The sequence below is a fragment of the Ammospiza nelsoni genome, chromosome 27 (genome assembly GCF_027579445.1).
Source record: "Ammospiza nelsoni isolate bAmmNel1 chromosome 27, bAmmNel1.pri, whole genome shotgun sequence".
Lineage (NCBI taxonomy): Eukaryota > Metazoa > Chordata > Aves > Passeriformes > Passerellidae > Ammospiza > Ammospiza nelsoni.
The window spans coordinates 955,729-975,026 of record NC_080659.1 but is presented as its reverse complement, the minus strand read 5'-3'; the positions used below and the strand labels follow the sequence as shown (position 1 = coordinate 975,026).

General features: G+C 39.4%; 1 protein-coding gene across 1 annotated transcript in view; it reads right to left on the bottom strand.

Moving 5' to 3' along the window:
- Nucleotides 1-541: 541 nt before the first annotated feature.
- Nucleotides 542-19,298, bottom strand: part of LMNB2 (lamin B2) — a 36,232-nt gene continuing 17,475 nt past the window's right edge. Inside the window, exons 3-12 of the mRNA XM_059489511.1 lie at nucleotides 17,610-17,766; nucleotides 16,805-16,930; nucleotides 14,373-14,543; nucleotides 11,144-11,269; nucleotides 10,710-10,930; nucleotides 9,851-10,142; nucleotides 9,259-9,366; nucleotides 8,322-8,441; nucleotides 6,817-6,918; nucleotides 542-5,724 (exon numbers count right to left, since the gene is read on the bottom strand). Coding sequence (XP_059345494.1) covers nucleotides 5,683-5,724; nucleotides 6,817-6,918; nucleotides 8,322-8,441; nucleotides 9,259-9,366; nucleotides 9,851-10,142; nucleotides 10,710-10,930; nucleotides 11,144-11,269; nucleotides 14,373-14,543; nucleotides 16,805-16,930; nucleotides 17,610-17,766 — 1,465 coding nt within the window. The 3' untranslated portion in view covers nucleotides 542-5,682. The remainder of the gene's footprint in view (nucleotides 5,725-6,816; nucleotides 6,919-8,321; nucleotides 8,442-9,258; nucleotides 9,367-9,850; nucleotides 10,143-10,709; nucleotides 10,931-11,143; nucleotides 11,270-14,372; nucleotides 14,544-16,804; nucleotides 16,931-17,609; nucleotides 17,767-19,298) is intronic.

Here is a 19,298-nt window from a genome sequence, read left to right as displayed (position 1 = left end):
TACAAGTTTAAAATGAATTTAAAAAGCAATTTTTAAATGCATTTGCCAGCCTGGCTCAGCTCCCAGCCCACTTACGAGTACGGACTTGAATGTGGGCTGGAAGCTGAGCCAGGCTGGCAAATGCATCACCTCGTGGCAATGCTCCTGTCTATCCCTAAGAATCCATCCCTGCCAGGGATCGGTTTTTGCTCTCATTCTTATTTAGCATCAAGTAGGTTAAATCAAAAAATCCCTTCAGTGCCGCGGTGATGAGAACGCAAGGGAAGGTTTATCTGCTCCAGCTCCAGCTATTCTTGCCCCTGCTTTTGTTGGTAGTGATGAGAGAGGACAGCAGCTTCCACCAGCATTCCGTCACGTTTAAGGAAAGCGGTTTGTTGACACAGCCCACGATCCCTGCAGAAACACAATTCAGCTGATCACTGTTAGCAGTGCAGACAGCAGCTCTTTGTGTCCTCTCTCCACACTTGAAGGCCTCCTTGGGTGAATCATCTCAAATAGCCCCCATTACCTGTGTGTTGGGTAATAGACAGAAGGAAACCAATAAAATGCAAAACATTTATTTGAGTGTGTTGTACAAAAAGTTTCCAGTCATAAAATGTATATTACAAATCATTGAAAAAGACAAGACATTTGGCATGCATATTCTAAAAAGAAAAAAAAAAACACTTTGAAATGATAAAGTCTAGGTCATGATGTAGTTTTTCTAAGTTTCAAGTGAACACTTTCATTGTTTTGTCTTTGTGTTTCTGTTAACAGCCTTTTTCATAATTCCCTATTTAAAAAACTTGAACCTTCCAAAAACTCATCCACAGCAGCTGACTGGAGGTGGTTACTGCAGTACCCTCAAGCCAGACCTGTCTAAATCAAAATTTTGTTTAAAAATTTTAAAAATAAAAATCACAATTCAAGTCACCAGGCATCACTGCTATGAAAATAAGAGATCAACTGTATTTTGTGCCCAAATGGAAAGCATTTTGGCTTAAACTTGCTCAAAATAGATTACTGCTTGTAATTTTAGTGTAATGATCTGGATATCTGAATATATAGTAACATCTGCCCTACCAAGATGGACTTGTCACTTCGGTAATAGCTAACAATAAATCTGGAAGTTCAGTAAACAGTATCTTTTCTGGAACTCCAAGTCAATTCACTACTTGTGCTATTCTGAATGGAGGCTTTTGCATCTTTTTCACTCTAGACCTTAGCATTTCAAGAAAAGAATTAAGTTTACAAATAATAATTGCATGTAAATATAATCTTGTATAAAAAAAACAACGAACACCTTTGAATAATTTTTAACTGGTTTAAAGCTAAGCATATTGAAGGGCAAATAAAAATTCTGTTTCCCAGGCCAATATAATGAGAAAACAATCTCTCCAATATAATTTGTCCTGACATTCAGCTAAAACAGTGCTTTGAAAAATGCAATCACTACCTCACCTTCCGCTCACTGGTTCACAAGGCTTTGCTCACACAGAGTTTGGACCCAACAGTGTCAGTAAAATGCAGGATCATATATGGATATGCCTTTGTTTAGAGATAAGACTTTCAAAAGAAAATACAGAAAGAAGAGATAGAATGGTTTAACAGTGAAGACATGAGAGAAGTGGCTACAAGAGATCTAGAACATACAGCATGCATGTTTGCCTGCTGCATCAAAACCTTTCTGATGCACATAAAGTAACAGATTCTACAAGGTCTGGGGTGTAGAGAGGATTTTTACAGGTCTCTTCTAACCTGCAATCTCTGTTAAGGTTGCAGTTAAAGGGCCTTTATACAGTATGAGCATAAAAAAGAAAACGGGTGTATAAAACCCAGTAAGATCCCTGAACTGAACATGAAGTGTCCCATTGCTTGAGGACAGACACCACAGCGTGGTCTCCTTTCACACTGCAGTACAATTCCCACACTGCTGCTGGCTTGCACACTCAGCTGGCTTTTACATCACAGGAAGCAGATATTTATATTCTTCCTGAGACTTTTGTTTCCTGCTGCAAACACAGACTATGCAGCCAAGTGCCCATCTAATGGTAACACAGAGCTGAAGGTAAGTGAGCAACATCTCAGTGCAAATGATGGGTTCTGCCAGAGCCAAGCTGGAGCCCCATGTAGGCATAAAGAGACCTGCTGAGAAATAGAGCTGTGAAGCAACAAAGGGAACAGGAATACACCTGTGTGGCAGCAAAGGAATCACAGGAAATATGGATGTGCAGGAACAAGGGAATCCCAGCCACTCCACTCCTTGGAGTATGTCACTGCAATGCAACAGTTAAAGGAACAAATGCAGAAGCAAGGGAGAAAAAAATGGCATGAAATGCCAGGGACTCTGAGGCCACAATTCACTCCAGAAGGTACCACATTCCCTGACAGGTCTGCAAACAGAGGGACTTGTTCTGAGACAAGCATTTTCATGTGGCATGAGCTTAGGAGGAGGCAGGATGTGCTTATTGTATTTTATATGATATTCTGTTATGAGCTACACATAGGAAAAACTACTTACTGTCTCATTCAGAGTAAGATTATATTTCTGGATTAAGAACATCCATGTTGACAGTTACGCTCAAGTAACTACTCTGATAAAAGCTTCATTTCCCTCATCAGAGACACCTTAAAATAATTTTTCCTCCAGACAAGTCAAATCTATTTCTCCTTCAAGCTTTATGCCAGGTACCAGCACTGAAGTAGAACTGTTGCCCACCCTTCTAATTTCGTCAAGACTGGTTCATATACAGGATCAAAGAGAAAAAGGGGGCAAGGAGACACTGGATTTTGTATGAATAAAAAACTTTAAATATCCTGAAAATGGAAAGAAATCTTGGAAAGACAGAAAAAAAAAAAAAAAAAAAAAAAGAAACAATGCTTTTTGGGTTGGTAAAGCCACAAAACTGCCTCCCAGTCTGACTGGAACAGCACTGTTAAGACTTAAGCTCAGCATCAAAAGCAAGAGGCTGGGATGGTGTCTGGAGAAGGCAACACAAAAAAATAGAGTACATGGAATACAGTAGTTCTTCTGTGGCTTGTAATTTACAGCCAGGAGTTATTTATCATATTTGCAGTAGCCTATTAAAAAGCACTATAGTAACAGAATTATCCACATTCAGACTTGGCTTTTCCCACAGTGTCTATCACAGGTTTATGTGACCTGTATATACCTAAGCATGCTCCCAAAGAATCAAATAAACTGTTTCCACAGTTAAAGGATACAGTTCCAATTCTAAGGACATATTCTGCAGACTGTTACTCAAGGGCACAGTGCTCATTACAAGAAATCTGCAAGCACCAGTTCTTAAGGCTACAAGAAAACATATTCCTCATACAGTAGCTGCTAGGAAAACCATGGCTCAGGTAGCAAGAGGTTTTTCTTCATTTGAGCTGCCTTTCTGAGGCCTTTCTTTACAGGAAACAAACAAACCCAAAACCACAGAAAAAATGTAAATTAACTATACATTCATTACTTTAGTATTTAAGATCACAAAATAATCTTAAATTTACAGGACAATCTTAAAGGAATAAGCAGTCTGAAAACTGGCCCATGTAAAAAAAATAAATACAGATCTTTAGGGAAAAAGCAAAAAAGCCCTCAAACGCTATGTCAGTATCTTATAGAAGCTGTGGGTCAGATAAGGGAAATGGTGTCCAGTGGTTGGAAGGTGTGTTGCAAAAATAACTCTACATTGATTGCATTCATTTGCATAACAATGAATTTAGAAATGGTAATTGTAACAGTATGTCTGAGAAACATAATTTCACTAGATATATCTTACAGAGAGAGAGAGAGACATGATTTACTACATATTTAACCTTCTACACAAGCAGAGTGGGAAAATTACATCAGAAAGATGGCCAAGCACATCAATTCAGTTATCCCATCAGCCCAAACAGCCGAATATTTATCCTGGTTTTTTGTAATGGGTCTTCTGATAATGGATTAAAACATAATTCTAAATGTCTATTAGCTTAACTTCAGCAACTCAGTTATCTCACTCAAGGAAAGAAAAGTAGCATCTTTATTTTTAAATGACAAAATAAATCCTGAAGCTTAAAGCCCCTTTTGTTCCCACCCTGCTTGCATAACAAAGCCATCAATCCGAGCCACTAAACCGACTTTCTAGGTTATATCTATCAGTCACGATACTGTTCAGAGAACATAATGTCCAAAAGCCACCGAAAACATCCAAACCTTGTCACTTGTCTGATGAGTTTTAACATTTTGAATGACAAGATCAGAGTTCAAGAGTGCAGGTAACAACAGGATTCTATGCTGAAATCAAATGGTGTCCAAATTTTTTATCCAAACTACTAAGTTTGTTTTTCAACTAGTAGTTGAAATAACATTTGCATTCTTTGGAGCAGTCAAGTATTTTTCCTCGTGCTTAAAGATTATGGGACTCAGAGTTATCTCCAGAGAAATGCAGCAGCAGAAATGGACCTAAATGGACACTATCAGGTAAAAAATGCATCCTCTTAAAATAAAAATCACCTGCTACCCATACAACGCATTTTTTATAAAAAACATTATTCTCCCTTCACTCCTTGTTAGACTTTGCCTTGAGCACTTGAATGCTGCGTTGCTTACATCCTTAACAGAGGCAGTTCCTTTGAACTGTTTAAAAGTCATTCAACTATTTCTGCTCTATTTTGCAAATATTGCTCCTTGGGATACCTGACAATGCCCCTTTGAACCTTACAGAAGTATGAACAAGCTATATCAAGCTCTGATTAAAAAGGTCAACATTTACATTGGATAACCTTTAAAATCCCCAATGTTTATCACTGCCAAAAGTATAAATATGTTTTACTTCTAAAATCTTAATCAAATATTTTTAAAGCTGAATGTGTCAAAAGGATTAAATTATAAATACCGAATATCACAATCTGTAAATGATTTAACTTGTGACAATGGCAAAATTCCCTAAAAATCAAACAGTTCAACCTCTGGGCTTGACACTTCCAACTTAGGATGGTGTGTGTATTCAGGAAGCAGAACCCACCATTCAACTTCTGAAATGATGACACGGAGCTCAGGTGTGACAGACCCAGATGTTTTACCATTAGGCTGTCAAACCTTGGAGAAAGACACAATGGCAAGGTCCTGAGTCAAAAATGCCTAAAATGAAGTTTCCCCCGTCACTGCAATTGTGGAGCAGCACTTTGAATGAATCTATGGTCTAATTTTCCTAAGCTGGGAATTGCTGAGGATACCAGGCAAAATACTAGCTTTTCTACAACTGTTGAGGAAACACTCTGTGAATCTCTCCCAGGGCCCTGTAAATGAATACACTTCATTAAACTTTTTTTTTTCTGGGGGTATTATACTGATTATATATTAATTATAGATTTACCTTACACTCAAGGAGTCTCATCTCATTTTGGCTAAAATCTCTTTTCTGCTTTAGGTTTTTATGTAAGACTTTAAATTCTGTATGGGGAAAAATATTGTATTCCAATACAGTGTTTCAACAAAGAGGGAAAAATAAAGAAATCTATTAAAAATCCTGGCAATTTTGTTCAGTAAAGTTTTTTTGAAATTTTTTATAAAAATGTACCAAGGAGTAAACGTCAAAGAAATCAGGTGATGCATATAAAAATAGTTTTCAGTGGCTTTGGAAGGAAAAAATAGCAAAAATAAAAGGAAATAAATGAAGAGGGAAAAGCGTAAATAATAGTTTCTTTCTTCTTTCTTCACATCACTGAGCATCCTCTAGAGGTTGTTCTGGGATCACCCTAAAAAAAGATAGACAGAGTTGAATTCAGTTCTTACCAGCTATGCAGACTGTAAGCCTAGACTCTGGTTATCATCTCAGTTGCCAAAAGCATTTTTTAGTAGTTTAGTTACATTAAGGGAACATCACTACATAAGAGGAAGTAAAGTACATGCCCTGGTCTGCTGCCAGGACTGACACCCTGCTCCCCTGGTTGTGGTCTCCTGCAATGGGTTGACATATTTCCAACAGTGGTACAGATGACAAATGAAAGATGTTATGTCATTAGCTCAAGACCAGCAAGTTCCTGTATTTCAAATGCTGATTTGGTTTGAGAGCAATCTCTGCTATACAGCTGCTTTTTTGGGTAAGAAAAATCAGTTGTTTTATACTACAAATACACTGCTTAATCTTTGGGACCAAAAAAGCTTTGAGAACTCACCTGCAAACCTGCACAGAATGGGTTATTTGTGAAAAGACCTACTGATGCCCATTGATCAGAAGAACAAATCCCTTAGGTTTCAAATTTAACATATTTTCTGGTATCACCTATATATCCTTCTCCTTTTTTTTGTTCTGTCAACTCCTGGTCGCTTATTTCACATTATTAAGCTGAAGGTTATCAAAACATACAGGTGGTATTATTAAGAAAAAACAAGTTTTTTTCAGGTGCAGAAGCTATATAGTGTCAGAAAATAAACCAATAAGCTGCAGCTTGCAGCAAGAGAAGCATCCCCATTGCTGGCTTTCAGTGATTATCCAGTAATATCCTGCTTCCAGCAAGAATGCCCCAGCTCTGTTGCACAGAGCAGCAGATACTGGGAGGAACACTGCCTGCTAATGCTCAAACTGTGAAGCACAGATACCCCAAGGTGGCATCAGCCACTGCCTGAGCTGTGTGAGGATGGATCCCAGCAGTAACTCCTGCCAGCACTGCTCACTTTGTCCTCTCCTGGGGCACTGCAATGCTGCAAGCAACCATCGGAAGAAAGGAAGAAAGGACCGGGAAGCTCAGAGTTGGCAAAAGTTGAAGGGGAATCCCCCCACTATATCTTATACTGGATTGATCCAACTAATGAGGCACAAGTTAAACATCTGGTCTGCATCTGATTACCTGTTGGTTGAAAAGGTCTTCCTCTCCATATTCTGCTTCGTCTTCTTCCTCTTCATTCTCTCGCACAACTACTGATTTAGTAACGCTTCTCACTGCAACTTCCTACGCAAAATGACAGATAAGGAGATGGCCAGGAAAAACTTAACTTATCTGTTAAGTTTTTGCCATATCATCAATATAATATCCTTATTAAATTTTGGAGAGTTTAAAGCAATTTGGCCTAGACTTAGCCACTAGCTATGCAAGCAAATACCAGCAATATCCTGCAAGCCACATCATTCCTATTTCTGTGCATTAAAAGGCATGGTAATGTAATTCAGCCACTTGATTTTTTTTTCATTACCCTGGGATTTAAGAGGAAGTAGACATGTTGCAGGCGATTGCAGTCACCTTTACACAAGGTCACAGCAGAAACAGGTAGGAGCTGTCTGAGATACAGTGTAATGTGAGAAACCAAACTTTCTCAGTATGATTACACAACATAAAGAATATTCCCAGTTTCTAATAAATATTCAATGTTAATTGCATATGTTGGTTTTCAGCATAGTTTTACAAGCCAGGCACTAAAGAAAATTCTAAAATCCCAGGAAGCTTCCTTTATTACTAAATTATTTTTAACACTTATAAATAGTAAGAAATTCTTCTGCCTACTTGCACCATGGAAATCACAGATGAAAATCTGTAATTGTGGAAAAAGTTGCCCTTAACATACACTCCTAAGCAGGGATACTAAAGGTAACCATAGTGAAAAGAGACATGGATTTGAAATTTTTTCAGATACTAGTTTGACCACACAGATTGAATACGGAGAGCATTAGCTTTCTATTTGTACAAATTACCCCCCTCCTACCTCATCCTGCCCACCAAATTCTTCCAGAAAACTGCCAGCAAGAAAGGCAACACAAAAACTGATATGACTGTGGTCTGTTTCCTTTTCCTACTGCTATCAGATTGCTGGGATAATGGTTATGAGTAACAGCCAAGGCACAATTCTCCCTTGCAAAAGTCATCTGCAGAGATGATTTAAAAAAAATTAACTGTGGGCAGGTGTAGGACAATGCAGAATGCTAAGGAACCTCTGACAAATGACAACTTATGATATGCTTCTAACATGGAAAGGATAGTTATCTTCCTACATTCATATTTATATTGCACCTCAAAACATCATAGGGACGATATAATGGAACTGTGAATTGGCAGAAATGCTTCTTTTCTTTGTCTCTTCTGAAAGTACATACTCAAATTCCAAACAAATTACTAGCAGGGTATTCTTCTAAAATAGGAAAAAGTGTCTATGGGCATAACCATGATGGTCACAGTTTTCAAAAATATCCCCAAAATGTCAGATATGTACATAAATAATATGTAATTATGTCAGTGTTATAAACTGTCATATTAGAGGACAACAGCGGAGATCTTACAAACAGGATTTTGTCATTGTGTCATGTCACCCCACTCTGAAATTAAGAGTTTGGGAGATAACCCAGCCCGTGGACACAGCCTACCTCTCCTTCAGAGTTGACGAGGTAAGTGCGGATATTTCCACCAGTGCCCCAGCTGCCTTGATTCTTCCACACGAGAACAGAAGGGGGGCTATGAGATACACCTGCATCTGCACCCCAGATCTAGAGAGAACGACAATCTGTCATCAGCTGTTTATCCAATTTTTTTCTTTTAAATATACATATCCCCCTAATTCTCCTACTTCTCTCTACATACTAGGCTTCTTTTCTGAATTTCAATGGCAGTTTTACCCTACTTTTAACTACACTATTACTTGTAGTAAGGTATTAAAAAAATCTAATATTGCAGTCATGAATTCTTTTCTGAACAAATTTCTCCTACCACTGTCTCAAAAACCATACTGCATGGAGCCAAGGCAAAAAGCAGCATGTAGTGCATCAACTTAAATCTTTTATACGTATCTGAACAATTGATACTTAGGTAGAAATAGCTGCAAGTGATTAAAAGATACATTTGTTTCTTCCTAAAAGAACATCTGTTGCAGACTGAAAATAAAATGCAAAATTATTGAAAAGCAGCTGTTCTACAGCTACAGCTGTCAGTTAATGCGACAATCTCCAGTCTTAACTACAGTCTGGATGAATGCTCTGAACTGTTCCCAATTCTTTAAGAGGTTGAGCAGGATTAGGGCTCTGAACCTGGGCAAAGGTGTTTGGAAACAAACAGCACTTGACTAATCCCCCAAAGTACCTTTTTCTTCAACTTTCTATGTGCCCAAAGAAATGGTCATAAATGGTCATAAATATTGAAGTACTAATATAGAAATAAATTTTTTGTTTTGCATTTTTATAACTGAAATCCTGCTCCTCTATAGTGAGACCCATGAAACCAATTCAGGCTGTACCAGACTTCAAGATTTCCAATTGCCACAGCATGAACAGAAGAATATGTTGTTGACATACTGTAAATACAACTTACTGTAACAGTCTGCCCAGCTCTGAGGACATACTTAGGAGTAAATTTGTAAGCAATTTCATCTCCATCTCCAATTTGTCTTTTCAGTCTCCAGTTACCCAAAGACTGATCCTAATGGAGAGAGTCAGAAAGTTATGCAGAGTGAACAAAACACAACAAAGAGGCATCAGAATCTAGGTCTTTGTAATTAAAAATAATGGGAACATAAATTTATTTATATGGTTGTTAGGCATTTGCATTCTACCTTGAAAGTATTTGCCTACATCCAGTCAGAGTCTAAAGTGTAAACCCCATAAGGTCGTTCAGTAAAATATTAAAAGATAACCACTTCACACAACAAAGTTCTGCTAGACAGCAGGCTGTTTCTGTGAGCAATGTCCCAGCACACATCTGGGACACAGATTGTATTCTCTTCCTGCAGCATGTTAGCCCACCATTATGTTCAACTTTTAAAAGCCCCCATTAATTCCTGCAGGACGCTGCACCCTGAGATGCTGCTCCCGCTCTCCACACGGCCGCCCCTACTCATGCTGCAAAGGGCTGTGCAGCCTAATTCAGCTCCTGCTTGTTTTCTGTGAGTTCTGCTGATGCTCACCTTCTCTGAGTTGTTCTTAAGCTGAACATACTTGCCCTCCAGGTCTATCTCTTCTATGCTGATACTTCCTGTAGCTGAAGCTTGCTGGGACATTTGAAAGCTGCTGCTGCTGCTGCTGCCACTGATGCTTCCAGTGCCGATCCCACTAGTTCCACTGCCAGAGAGCTCCTCTGCTTCAATACGTTTTCTCTTGCCTCGGGAAGAGCGAACAAGTGAAGTGCTGCTGCTGCTGCTGCTGGAGGTAGCCCGAGAGACTGTGACACGGGAGGAGGGACTTGGAGAGAGCTTCAACCTTAACACAACCAAGAAAGCATCTTAATTAACTCACCCAGAGAAATACAAAGCTACAATATCCTCAAGTAACCAGACCGTAATATGTTCCAAGGCTGACAGTATCCTCACTCTGTATGTCAAGAGGACTGCACACATGAGGAAGAGGGGGCTACCCATCCCTGAGGAATGTTCTGGCAGTATGACCATGTGACATGGAAAGCAGTGCTACTGACAGCAACAGTGATCCCTTAATCCCTCCCTCCAGTACAGCTACTACTGAACACACTATTCTTGGGCCCCATGATTTCAAACCATACAAGTACAAGCATTTAAGTAAAAAGATGATATGAAGACCAAGCACAGAATGATATATTTCACTGTACTCCAAGACCGTTACAAAAACCCAAAATAAGGACAGTGTTCAATTGAGAACAAGTATTCCATGCAACAACATTGTGGTGTGAAGCCAATATAATTTCAGTTAAAGGTAATCTGGGCATTCCTGTTCAAGTGGTAAAAAAATAAGGGCAAGAAATGAAAATAACACTTGAGAGTCCTTAGAAAAGAAAGTGGAATCTTTACACACCTTTCCTCTTCTCCTTCCAGGAGTTTTCGGTAAGCACTGATCTCCATGTCCAGAGCTAATTTAACATCAAGCAGTTCTTGGTACTCCGTAAGCTGAAGCTGCATCTGGTCCCTCATGTCTGTCATTTCCCTCTCCTTTGCATCCAGCATGTTCCTAAACTTCTCCCGCTCGCCAGCCATCATTTCCTCCAGCTCCCGAATGCGATCTTCTGCTGCACTGGCCTAGGCACACAGAACAAGAAAAAGCCCACCTGGCATCCATGTAGGTCCACTCAAAAAGTTAAAACCCTTCTCCCTCCCTTGTTATGTTCAAATCTTTGAACATAACAAAGATTTCTCTGTGCAAAATTCAGAAAATATGAAGGGTCAGAAATGCTAATATATTCACACAAAACAGCTGTGTATTTGAGATAAAAGCCAATTTAGTCCCTTTACCTGTTTCTGAAGACCAGAAAGTTGGTAGCTGAGAGCTTCTATCCTCATGCGAGCCTCCTTCAGCTCCTCTCGAGCTGCACCAGCAGCTTTGTCATTTTGGTCAGAGGACAATTTGGCATTCTCCAGCTGGAAAGAAAGTTTTATACAGCTCACTTGTGCTGAGTTACAAATCCTGAAATATCCTTTTGGTAAAAAAGTAGCAACTATTTAAATTCAGAAAATTTTAAATGGTCTAGTAAGTTTAGGATAGGAACTGCGTAACATTTAGGAATGCCCTAAGGAACGAAGGAAAACGTATTTCAGGATTTGCTTATGCTGTTAAAAAAATACTCTATTAGCCCTTCCATTATAAAAGCAACCTTAGTTTCTAAAAAACTGACCATGTGCTCTGCTTGTTTGTCCTAAGGCAAATCACACTGGGTGACAGCAAAGGCTGCCTACCTAATTCCTGTCCTGGTCCAACAGTTCCTTGCATGCCCAGAGAGTAACTCAATGAAATATTTCACGGGTATTATGTCTCTGCTGGCTATAGGCAACTCAGGGACTTCCTCAGTCAGGGACAGTATTTTACTGCTTACTATCTCTCAGTGGATTTCTCAGGCAGGAATTTGTCTCTGCTTTTTGAATTTTTGGGGCAATGAGGTTAGCTCTACATTAAAGAACAATACTTTCTGTTTCTTCTCTATCTGGACATTTTCACTGGACATTCACCATCCCTGCTCCTACTGAAAAAAAACCAATCATTCCTCATTTACCTTCCCCCATGCTATTTATCCCTTTACAGACATCCACTGTATCTTTCACTTCTCTCAACGGATCTCTTTTCCAGGTGAAGTTTTACTTAAAATTTTCTCATGCATGACTTGTTTCCCACTCTAAATAGTTTCTGTCAACTCTGTAGTACTTTTGCAAGAAGCAATAAAACTACTCCCAGCACTCCAGATGACATCCTGTCCCAGAGGCAAAACAATGGGTTTGGTTTTATTCTCTTTCTGTAATAGTTGCCAATATATGATTTGGTTTGAATTTTTTGTTAAATTCACCTAGTGAACAAATTTCTAGTGGTTAATTTTAACCAAAACAGAGAGGGCAAAACCAGAACTCTTACATGGTAAATTTCATGAAAGCAGAGAGCAAGAAAAACCATCCTTTGCATGCTTTAGAGCTGGACTTCGACAATTTTGCCACACCATGGAATCCACTCAAAAACTAAACCAATCTAATTCTAAGAACAGTTACAGGCAGATGTTCTTTAGCCACACAGCACAAAGGTTTATAAAATCAATCTTCACTAGCTCTGCTGTTCGCTAGTTCTGAGCAGCACACACAGAGCCTTCTTTAGGCTACAGATTTTGAAGCAACTTCAACTACACACTCCATTACTTCTTGTAAACTTTAAAATTAAAAAATAATTGAAGTCTGACAACCATTCACTACCTTACAGTCATGCTGGCATAGTGCCAAGTACTCATATTTAGGATTTCTATTGTTTGTTATCACAGATCATAATGATCTTTCTTAGAAGCCCTTTTTAAGTATTCAAAAGTCACATTCAAATAAGATGTCCCTGAAGAGTTCTCTTGTCCAAGCTGAACACCCCAGCTCTCTCCATAAGAGGTGCTCCAGTCCTCAGGATCATTTTTGTGGCCTCCTTTGGACTTTCTCCAGCCACTCCATATCTGCCCTGTGCAAGATGTGTGCTTTTACCCAAGACCATCTCATCCTGGAGCTGCTCAGTAGCTAAACCTAGTGATTTGCTTTGACATCATATTCCTCCCCAGCTTTGGCTCTCTAACAGGGACACGTCCTTGTTCAGAAATCACAAAATTAAGTTCACAGCTAAACCCCTTTCACTCCATATTCCAACTTCATCCATAACAACCACCTTCATGCAGGGAAAAAGCAGCTTAATTTGTTCATTCCCCTGTTCAAAGCTTGTCACTTTTTCATTCTCTAAGTCTGTATATTGCATCCTTTTTATTTTTTTTTTCCTACTAAACATCTTCTATCCTGGATCTCCTTCAGACTGTGGCAAGTCAATCCAAATAGCTCCTTAAATGTTCCAGAGTTCTCTGAATAATTTCAACTCTGCCACCTGTGTTGGGGGTTTTAATTTTAATTTTGGGGTTTTAGTATCTATTATCTATATGGTTGCTGCCATAAGCAATAGTTAAATATTTGTAGATCAGTATTTCTTAAACCAAATAATCAACTCAAAGAAGTCAAAGGGAGTCTCAGCGAAGGGTGGGAGAGAACAGTGTTAGCAGTACCATCATTCTTCCAGCACAAGAGAACAAGAAGTGGCTGCAACTATTGACAAGTACTTTCAACAGCCAGAATTGCCAGGATGGGCTCTGAGCAACCTGGTCTAGTTTAAAGATGTTCCTGTTCAAGGCAGGGGGCTGGACTAGATGGCTATTAAAGGTCCCTTCTAGCTGAAACCACTCTATGATTCTATGATTTCCAAATTACATACCATGATTTTCATCACCAAAGCTGGTCAAGAAAGGTCTGGTATCTTGCCTGAGGTTTCCCTGCCACCATAGATTTCACAGCTGCATCTAGTAATTTTCCAGTCCAGAACTACCTTAGATCATTGAAATGTTGCAAGGCTTAGACATATTTAAAAGTGTATTGGCGTGATTAAGAACACTGCAACGGCCACAGTAAGAGCAAAGTGACAATGCACCCTTAGATAAGAAGCCCCTTCCAGTGTGTCTGTATTAGCTTGCAAGCTCACTGTATCCAAGCAAAAGCCCATACTGAGACACACTCACTTCCAAGCTCTCCAATCCCCCCTCCAGCTTCTTATGCACAATGATTGCACATATTGCAAGTTTTCCCAACCCCCTCCATTTGTGAAGAAAAACTGGATCTACTGATGTAAAAAAAGAACCCTTAGAGCAAAAGACATTGTCTAATCAGAATAGTGGATGTCTAACCTAGACATCCACTATTCCCACTGTGTTTTCTGCAGAGACAACAGCCCTACATGTTTACTCACTAACTGACCTCTCTTGGCTAAAGCTATTGCTTGCTATTACCTCTGGCTATAACCCCCTGGAAATGCACCTGCACACGAGTCCCAGGGAAAGCATTTGAACATTTGGACAAAATTTCCTCAAATTACAGTTACTCATCTCCTTAAGACCAGTAGAGCTGGGAGAAGTGGCTTTTATCTCACAAACTGGGCTTCCAGTCTGACAGTGTTGTGGACAGCAGTTGTTACCTTAGCCTGATATGTCTGCTCCAGCTCCATCTTATAGAGTTTGACTTGTTCATCATGTTGATTTCGCAGATCCTCCAGAGCCTGAGTCATTTTGGATTCATACTCCTGTTGGCGGCTTGTGTCCACCTCAATCAAACGATGTTCATGTCGTTTTCTTGTTTCCCTTATTTCCTACATACACACAAAAGAAGAGGGACAAATTCCCACACTAAGGTAAACAGTACGAGCAGTTACATTCAGACAACAATTGACTACTGCAGTACTAACTATTTAGCATAATGGAGCTACAGTACTACAGGCATTTAAGCCTGGGAATTGCTGCATGCATGCAATAACAGATTCAAGTTACTGTTCTCATTTGTCAGGATGTAATATTTAAAAGTGATTCAACTTAACACCAGCTTCAAAAATAGCCATGTACTAAGTAAGGGGCTGTTTCACTGCTTTGCTACAAACCCTGTCGTTCTCAATATACATCCTGACATTACAATAGCAGTCTACAAGGAATCAGATTAAAATGAACACCACTTATATATTTTAAAAAATTCTAGAGAAAAATTGCATCTTCAAATTTCACTCTTAAGCACACGTGGGTCCCATCTACGTTCTATATACTTGATGAGCCTTTCTTATTAGATTTTGATTACAGCATTAATAAAGCAGCAATCCAAGCAATCCTGAAGACATATTTTTTTATGATTAGAGTTTGCACTAAGAAACTTGCATTTTTAGAAATGTGTGAGTTTTCTGTGCTTAAGAACACTGGTTGCAAACTAGTAGGGTAAGGCTTACTCATGCACTTATTCATGCAGAGATCTGGCCAGGTCTGAATGTGTGGTATGACAAAAACAATTTCTTCCTTCAGGGCAGGACAAACAACCAAGGAGTGGTTCTGAGTACTGGGAGGAGGCCTGAAGTTACAACAGGGCCATGAGGAACAACAGCAAGTGAAGCAAGGCTCAGTTTTGCTAGACTGGAGTCATATAAGGCTAACACATACTCAAAGCAACTTTACTAATTGTTTTGCAGAAATGCTCTGCATCTAAAATAGATCCCCAGAAACATGTCCTTCTACTAACAGCAATGTGCTCTGAAGTGATATGGAATAAGCTTTTCTTTCTTTGGTTAATTTTTACACCAAGAAAACTAGCAAGCAGCAGTCTCTCAGTAACTTCAGGCAATGACAGCTCAGAAGCCAAAGGAATTTCCTGGGGGACTACAAAGGATCAGGGGAAGGGCTGAGCTGATCCAGCAGTTCAACACCACTAGAATAAGCAGGCCTCACTTGTCACACTCCCCATCACAATGACTCAATTCTAATGGAGATTTGGACCCTTCAGTAAACCAAATAAATTCACTAATGTAAAGGAAATCAATTTATTGTAACGTAAAGCAATTTATTGCTTCATGTGTTGAACTGGTACATCCAAGAATCAAAAAGCTTCAGGGATGGCTAAAGAACATATAGCAACACATTCTTCCCAAGAAGAAAAGTTATTTTAAGATCCTACAACCAAACAAGGATCTGTCACTGCAGTCAGTGTACCAATCCAAGCACTCCAGAGCATGGAAGTGAGACAATGGTCAGTACATCTCAGGCTGATCTCCCTGGTTGGTTTCTTTGCCCTGCTCCAGCCCCTGTCCCCTGTCCTTAGCCACATAGCCCTGTCCCATCCCTTAAACCAGTCTGAGCACTCATTTGGATTCTGTGGTAAATCAACTCAGCCACTAAGCCATCAAAAATTAAACTCAACCAAGAAAACTTTAGTATGTTTCTAGTTAATCTGGCTGAAATGGTTGGGTGAACAGTGAGCCAAGCATCACACCTGGAGTAGGGGAGAAGAACAGCAGAAGCATGTGGCAACTGCTCAGCAGCCACTCACTGAATGAGCTTGCAGAACCGCCAGAGGTGGAATAAACAGACATAACACTTTGCATTGGGTAGAGAGAGAAAGTCATGCTTTCCTCTCCCAAGTCCCAATATTACAAAAATTTTGGTCTTCACTAGTACTATTCACTTAACAGGCAGAAAATTACCTCTGCAATAAGCAAGGCAGCTGCATACTATTCTAGTCAATAAGAACAGGTTATAATCAGGTCCAGCAACCAAAGCTGATGTAAGTAAAGAGCAGGGCCATGCTACCAGATCCAGAGAGAGGGAAAAGGATTTTCCCTTTCCCACAGCAGTCAGCTGGCTCCAGTTCACCTGCCCATGGAACAGTACTCTTATCACCTGGCTCTCATACTGACTCCACCACTGATTTACCATGTAAAAAGGTAAAAAAATCTTCACCTATTTTATTATTCAACCCATTTATAGGAAGGATAATACTGATTTTCTTTACCTGGACTACTTAGTAGTTGCTCATAGTCAATTTGATTTAAAGCTACATTAACTTTGGACAGTGGCAAGATTACTAGATTGATAATACCTCCTCAAATACATTCTTCCTGAAGTCCAGATCCTCTTGCAAACTCTGGCACCGATTTTCCAGGTCCACACGCATGAGTGTCTCCTTCTCCAACTGCTTCTTTGCCACAGCATGACCATCTTCAGCCTAGTAAAGAATTTTAAAGATAATTTTGTCTGGATTCCTATCTTCCATCCATAAACCTTTTACAGTCTTCATCTGATGTCTTTGGAGCAGTTACTCATAATAACAAAACTAATGTCAAGCCACTGAATAAAGAAAACCAATCCACACCACCACCAGAAAGAAACACAATAAATAAAAGCCCCAGGAAAAAACCAAACAAAAACCAGTGTGTGTGTGAGTGTATTAATTGACATTTAAATCAAGCTTATATGTTTGCATACCAGCTATTTAAAATGAAGGATTAGTTCAATACATTCTGATACAGGAGCCGAGGATTATTAATTCCTCAAGCACAATATGTTGCACTTTCTTTTTCTTGCTAGCATGGTCACACTGGGTACTCCAGCACAAGTGTAAAATTATACAGGACCTTACAAAGGACATTTAATGACTCAAGATATAGAAACATCAGAAATTTTAAAACAAAAGCTTCCAACAACCAAAATGTCTAAACATTGTGTTGCTTTGGTTGTTTTACGTAGATTTCTTACAATTTAGTTTTGTATCCAAGAGGGGTAGCCAAAGATTCAGCAGTAAACAAGGTGCATCATTGATGTTCAGAATATAAACTAACTGCAAAGAAAAAAGGGAATTTATTCTACATAGCTGTGCTGAAGCAAGAGAGCATTCCCTACCATACCTTAGCAAGCTGGGCACGCAGATCAGCCACCTCTGCTTCCAGACTGCGCTTCTCATTCAGGACAGTGTTGAGTTCTGCCTCACTTCTATGGAAGAGAACTTCCAGATCCTTGATACGACCCTGAGCCACAGACAAATCTGCATCTTTCTTCTTGTAGCTGGAAAAACAAAAGTACGTTATACTTATACATGGGTGCACACACATCCTGAGCATGTCCCGGTTACAGCCACAGGTATTTTGTTACCAGACACTTTTTATCAAGACCAGCTCACCACTATACGGCTCTTGCAGTACCCTACAAATGCTGCTGATCATTGACCTGGAACACCCCCAAAATGTGCAGCTGGTACCATGTTCTGTAAATGCATGGCCCAGTAAAAAAAATGTCATGGACAGAAAAGGGAAAAACAAGAAGGCAAATCTGGCAGCTAAGAGATGGTAACACACACAAGGTGTAAACAGTACTTCTTCATCTGGCAGCTACACAGCTGATATCTTTTACTTTAGAGTACAGCCCACAAAGCAAAGTACATGCAAGCACCAAAGAGGCCTGAACATCCCCAAGGTTTTATATCTGATGTGGTGAAGCATATTCCTTATGATGTAGTCCCACAAAAAGCAGTAAAATAAAATAATCCACTATGAAAATGTGGTCACCTTGCAAGAATAAACCAGTATTTCTTCAGCAGTATTCATTATGGGCAAAGCACGTCCGAGTGCTTTAAATATCATTAATTGAGCTGTTATATCCAACTTGTAGATATGATCAAGATAATCTTTCTTCTGCTCACTAAGTAATTTTATCAGTTTTTTCATCTAACATAGTGACTTTCTGCAGCTTTTCTCAGCATGTATCATTATGTTAATAAAAAACTGATCTGTTATGTGCTATAATCCTTCCTTATTGCTGCTTAAGCTTGCTGTTCTAGTCTCACACTACATGGGACGAAGGAACAGTTTTATTATTTTTTTCTCTTAAGTAACCACAGACAATTTTTCTCCTTTCCTTTCTTCACACTTCTAATCTATAGTTAGGTAGTTTGGACCTATGGTCCATAAGCTGCTTTAAGGGCCCACAGAAATAAGTTTGAAGAGAATTCCTACTACAGATAGGCTTTTAAAAGCTCTGTATTCAATCTGCAACTCCAAACGTGGAAAAAACTATTGTTTGCAAAGAGAAAAAAAAAAGCTGAAAACCAGTGTTCTAGATTAATACAAACCTTGCTGCCCAGCCCAGACCCTGAAGCTTGGCTCCCAAAATCCTTATCACTTGTACTGTCTTCTTGAATTTCTGATTTGCCTGAATTGGCCAGAATTACTTAATGAAAATCCTCCATTATTGGGTATTGGTGTGTCCTACACACAGTGGTTTGCCTTTGGCTTGTACAATGGTTTACCAATGGTTTACATGGTTCAGCATAATGTGCTTCTTTTTCTAAGCTGAAATCTTAATTCTGTGATGCATTCAGCTTGTGTTTTCTCTCGGCATTTCATGGTGTGGATCTTAGCATTTGTTTTCATTTAACTGTAACCAGTTTTTCTTATCATCAGTCCAATCTGTCACTCTGAATTCTGTTCTGCAACATATGTGCAGTGTCTTCACACTCAGCAGCTTGCTGGAGGCACAGACAAAACATGGCTTGTATTTAGAAGACAGTTATTTAGCAGCAGTCAGAAGGTCACAAGCGC